This window comes from Tachysurus fulvidraco, chromosome 1, assembly GCF_022655615.1.
Source record: "Tachysurus fulvidraco isolate hzauxx_2018 chromosome 1, HZAU_PFXX_2.0, whole genome shotgun sequence".
NCBI classification, from domain to species: domain Eukaryota; kingdom Metazoa; phylum Chordata; class Actinopteri; order Siluriformes; family Bagridae; genus Tachysurus; species Tachysurus fulvidraco.
In genome coordinates, this window is record NC_062518.1 from 16,672,390 (window position 1) to 16,677,389 (window position 5,000).

The following is a 5,000-nucleotide window of genomic DNA, read 5'->3' on the forward strand; positions in this document are numbered from 1 at the left end:
ACACACGGGCTCTCACACACTCTCACACACACGGGCTCTCACACACTCTCACACACACGGGCTCTCACACACACACACACACACACGGGCTCTCACACACACACACACACACACGGGCTCTCACACACACACACACACACACGGGCTCTCACACACACACACACACACACGGGCTCTCACACACACACACACACACGGGCTCTCACACACACACACACACACGGGCTCTCACACACACACACACACACACACGGGCTCTCACACACACACACACACACACACGGGCTCTCACACACACACACACACACACACGGGCTCTCACACACACACACACACACACACACACACACACACACACACACACACACACACACACACACACACACACACACACACACGCTCTCTCTCTCTCTCTCTCTCTCTCTCTCTCACACTCACTCACACACACAGATATAGAACACTGACACTCACACTGGTCATCATGGAGGCTGTGACCTGCTGCTCTGACCTGCAGACACACAAACACTGTAAACAACAGCTTTTATTCGGTTTTATTTTTTTATTTGGTGTTTTTAGTCTAAAATAAATATTTTAACATTTAAACATTTAATCACTTTTCTGACGTCATTACAGTGAATCACAGCTGAAACTCTGCTGTTAATAAACGTGTCATTTAAAAGCTTCCTGTTTAATAACAAATAAAACAGCAGAATTACTGAGACAAACTCACTAAAGCTCACTGGTTATATCATTAAACCACAGAATAAAAAGTTATTACACTTACACTTACACTTACACACATTATTTACAGATAAAAAAAAACAATAAATCTTCAGTTTTAATGTTAAATAAACAACAGAGTAAAAAACATCGTGTTTAACGTGTAAAATCTCATCATTATAAAGACATCACACGCACTAAAGTCTCCTTCATGTAATAATATAACAGGGCAAAATAAAACTTATTAAATCAGGAATAAAACTTTCTCAAAATTTCACCATAGCTATTACCTTGTTTTTCCTCAAGCTGTAGCTTATCACGTAACCGGAAACGGATACAATAACATTTTACAAAATAAGAGTTTGTTTAACAGCGACACCTGCTGGATGTTAGAAATGATGAAACAACGATGAACCGGAGGAGATAATAATTGTACTGCAGACAGCCACAAGAGCGCGTCAGAGGCATTGTGGCTTCACATTATTTTCTTTATGGGATTCAGCTTGTGTGTTCTGTACATGTGAGTTTGAATCATCTACACTCTTAATATGAATGTGTAGAAAAATGACACAAATTATGTGTAGCGCTCCACTATACACATTTTGTGTAAATATGAATTAAAATTGTGTTCGAATTATTCAGCTGTTTTACACAGTAGTTATGTGTGGATTAAAATGAACACATTCATTTGTCACAGCATTTAACACACTGTGTAGATTGATCAGCTTTAACATCACACACATTCAGTGTAACTTAGAGCTTTTTCTTTCATGTCACATGTTTAATTTTAGTCAGATTTCATGAACAGCAGTGTGATTATCATCCTGTGATAATCACATCATAATCAAACTGTAATGATGGTCAAAGTCATTTTTTGTGTGACTCGTTAACGGAATACGTGTCGCTTTTAAATCGCTCGCGATCATCAAATAACTGCCTTTTACGAAGAAGAAGACGAACTTCTGAGGTAAATCACTCTTGGAACGTTTCCTAACATTAATATTATAATAGCATAGCCTTACCACTTTAACCTTTAAACACGTGTCAGTGATTAACATTTAAATCTTCAGATAGTTTAGACAAAACAGATCATTTAATACTTTTATCATTTTTAGCTTCCAGCGTTTTAGCAGGCATCAACGTTCAGCCTAAAGCTGATGTGTGTGAGTCGTGCTGTTATACAGAAATAACACAAAGCTTCTGGTCGATCAGATCTGAGCTTTCACCTTTACTGTGGGATTAAAGTCATATTAAGGGGAAATGTTTTCAGATGTTCTTCAACAATGAGGATCAGAGAAACACTTCATTTATTAAGAGTCATTATGATTAATCCACATCAGTCTGATGTAGAAATAAATTATAAAAGTGCAAATCATAATTAACTAAATAATAAAAATCCATCTGTTAAATCACTAATTCCTGATGTTAAAGTACATAAATATAGTTATACACATTTAAAATAACACTTAAATAACATGATGACATGAGATTTTACATTTCTGTTACACAATGATCAAAGCCACCAAGCAGCACAGAACAATACTGGACAGAATGTTGAGGTCAAACTGAGAGATGCTGGGGGACGTGTTAACTGTTAGATGCTGAACAGTTAAAAACAGACTTCGTGCTGTCATTTTTATTCCCCTTTCTCCCTCTCCTTCTCTCTCTCTTTCTCTCTCTCTCTCTCTCTCTCCCTCCCTCCCTCTCTCCATCACTGTGTGAGGGAGAACTGGTCCTGTTCAATGGGCTTTTTCACCCAGGCACCAAGGCCCGCTTTCTGGAAAGCTCTGATCAGAGTCTGCTTGGCTGAGTGATAATCTGCTGCACCCTGTTTGGCCTCGTGATACGTAGCAGGTCGAGCCGCTCGGATCCTCAGAGTCTGAGAAAGCTGAGAGAGAGAGAGACAGAGAAGGAGGGAGGTGTGACAGGGTGTAATAGGGTGTAGCAGAGGATATGAAACCAGATTATTGAATAACCTCATGCTGATGCCCTCAGAAGGCTCATGGAGCTGTACCTTGTCATGTAAACGAACCCAGCGGCTGTACAGGGCGTGTTTGCAGAGGTGAGACGGTCGGCCGAGGTCGTCCTTCCCTGTGGTGGCGCTGATGACTTCTAGCCCCTGATCCCCCACCGTCCAGTTTACACTGAAGTTTGGAGCTTTACCGGGCTGCCGAGCTTCTGCATTACTGATTCCTAAACACACACACACACACGAACACAAGCACAATTCCACTATAAATATAACAACACACAATTCAAATTAGCATGCTTAAAGTAAAAAAAGTAAACGATTGGAAGACAGATGAGACATTTATTAATGATTTAATTATAGTGTATTTTTATGATGATTGTGATGATGATGATGATGATGATGATGGTTGGCTGTACCGCTGAGCAGTGGTCTGTTGAGGGTGAAGGGTTGTGGTAACTCCTCTATATCTGCGACACGCTGGTACATGGCTCTGCTCAGGTGATCTGCATGGTACAGACTACCCAGGATTATACTGGAGAAATAGATCGGGCCTGAGAAATAACTCATCAGAGACCCCTGCACACCCACCACGTTCCACCTGGGGGAGTGGGGGAGAGAGCAGGAGCGAGAGAGACACCAACAGACAGACAGAGAGAGAGAGAAACAGAAAAGCGAAGGAGAGCGTGACATGAGGGAGACGTTTAACACTAGACTAACATAAGTCATTTACTCTAATTTATTCCTCTAATATTTATAATAAGTCTCCACTAATGTGCATAAACATGGGCATAAATGATATAATAATAACATTACACTGCGTATCACAATATATCAGCCATCCATTGTGTGTGAGGCAGTGTTTGTAATGGAGTGTGTGATGTATATTATGTAGATTAAACGTGTGTGTGTGTGTGTGTGTGTGTGTGTGTGTGTGTGTGTGTGTGTGTGTGTGTGTGTGTGATGTGGCTTTAATCAGAGCACTAATCAGCACTGCTGAGGGACAATTAAACCGCTGAGATCGGACAATCAGCTGGAAGTCAGTGGTGAAACTGGGAGTATTAATCAGCTTGAGAGTAAAAGTAAACAGCTGCAATACAGATGCAGGGGAAGCGGTCATGTGACATGCTGGATTTGATTACAAAGTGCAATGTGAAATGTGCATTGTTGTTGTGACGATGGTGATGAGGTCATACCTGGCGATCTTATCACTGCAGGACATGGTGAGCAGCCTCTCACCCTGCAGGACTCCATCCCACGTCTGGATGGTGTTGCTGGAGCGGACCGGGATGGTTCCCTCACCAGACTCGATCTTAGTGCGCAGCTGTCCTCTGGCTTTCCTGTTTGGGTGTCTGTCTCCCTGATCTGCTCCGAAAACGACAAACATACACATGTCACATCCTCAGTACTATAAAGCACCTTAATCTAATCTAAACACCTTAGCGTGAAATATTCAACTCGACTTCAAAGCCTTTCCTGAGAAGAGTTCATTCTGTCAACGGAGCTAAACTGTGTACAATATCTTGATCTAATATAAACTAATGCTGAATCATCAAGCGCTTTTCTGTACCCTGTACATCACAGTCATGTACATAAAGATTTTCAGCTTAATTCCTACAAAGCGCTGTGTTGTTCTATGTAGCTTCATGGTCCTGATGAGACGTTGTCTCACTTCACTGTGTACTGCAACACATATATACGATTAAAGGACAATAAAAGCTTCTTGACTTGACTTGACCTTTTCCTGTTAGGGGTCACCACACTGAATCATCAGTTCCCACCTAACTCTATCCTCATCATCGTCTCCTCTCACACCAGTTACCTTCATGTCCTCATTTAACACAATCAGATATCTCCTCTTTGTCCTTCCTCTTGACCGCTTACCTGGCAGCTCCATCTCCAACATCCTGCTACCAGTATAACCATCTCCCTCCTCTGTACATGTCCAAACCATCTCAATATAGTCTCTCTGTCCTTGTCCCCAAAACAGCCAACCTGAGCTGTCTCTCTGATGTGCTCCTTCCTAATCCTGTCCATCCTCGTCATTCCTAAAGAGAACCTCAACATCCTCATCTCTGCTGCCTCCATCTCTGCCTCATGTCTTTTCCTCACTGCTACAGTCTCTAACACATACAGCAGAGCTGCTCTCACTACTGTCTTCTACACCTTTCCTTTCATTCTTGCTGACTCCCTACACTCTTCTGTCACACACACAACACTCCTGGCACTTTTCTGTGACACACAACACTCCTGACACTCTTCTGTCACACACACACAACACTCCTGGCACTTTTCTGTGACACACAACACT

General features: G+C 41.9%; 2 protein-coding genes across 9 annotated transcripts in view; both read right to left on the bottom strand.

The window, feature by feature from the left end:
• Positions 1-1,124, bottom strand: part of mmadhca (metabolism of cobalamin associated Da) — a 6,891-nt gene extending 5,767 nt beyond the window's left edge. Inside the window, exons 1-2 of one of the 2 annotated variants that reach the window (XM_047819978.1) lie at positions 1,011-1,055; positions 472-525 (exon numbers count right to left, since the gene is read on the bottom strand). In XM_047819978.1, the coding sequence (XP_047675934.1) occupies positions 472-483 (12 nt within the window). In that variant the 5' untranslated portion in view covers positions 484-525; positions 1,011-1,055. Of the gene's footprint in view, positions 1-471; positions 526-1,010 lie in introns of both variants that reach the window. The other variant, XM_027160780.2, reaches the window with a different exon arrangement.
• A 143-nt stretch (positions 1,125-1,267) lies between these two features.
• adarb1a (adenosine deaminase RNA specific B1a) overlaps positions 1,268-5,000 on the bottom strand; it is a 21,250-nt gene continuing 17,517 nt past the window's right edge. For all 7 annotated transcript variants that reach the window (XM_047819942.1, XM_047819958.1, XM_027160777.2 and 4 more), the window contains 4 exons: positions 3,886-4,054; positions 3,109-3,290; positions 2,735-2,913; positions 1,268-2,608 (listed from right to left, as the gene is read on the bottom strand). In XM_047819942.1, the coding sequence (XP_047675898.1) occupies positions 2,432-2,608; positions 2,735-2,913; positions 3,109-3,290; positions 3,886-4,054 (707 nt within the window). In that variant the 3' untranslated portion in view covers positions 1,268-2,431. The remainder of the gene's footprint in view (positions 2,609-2,734; positions 2,914-3,108; positions 3,291-3,885; positions 4,055-5,000) is intronic.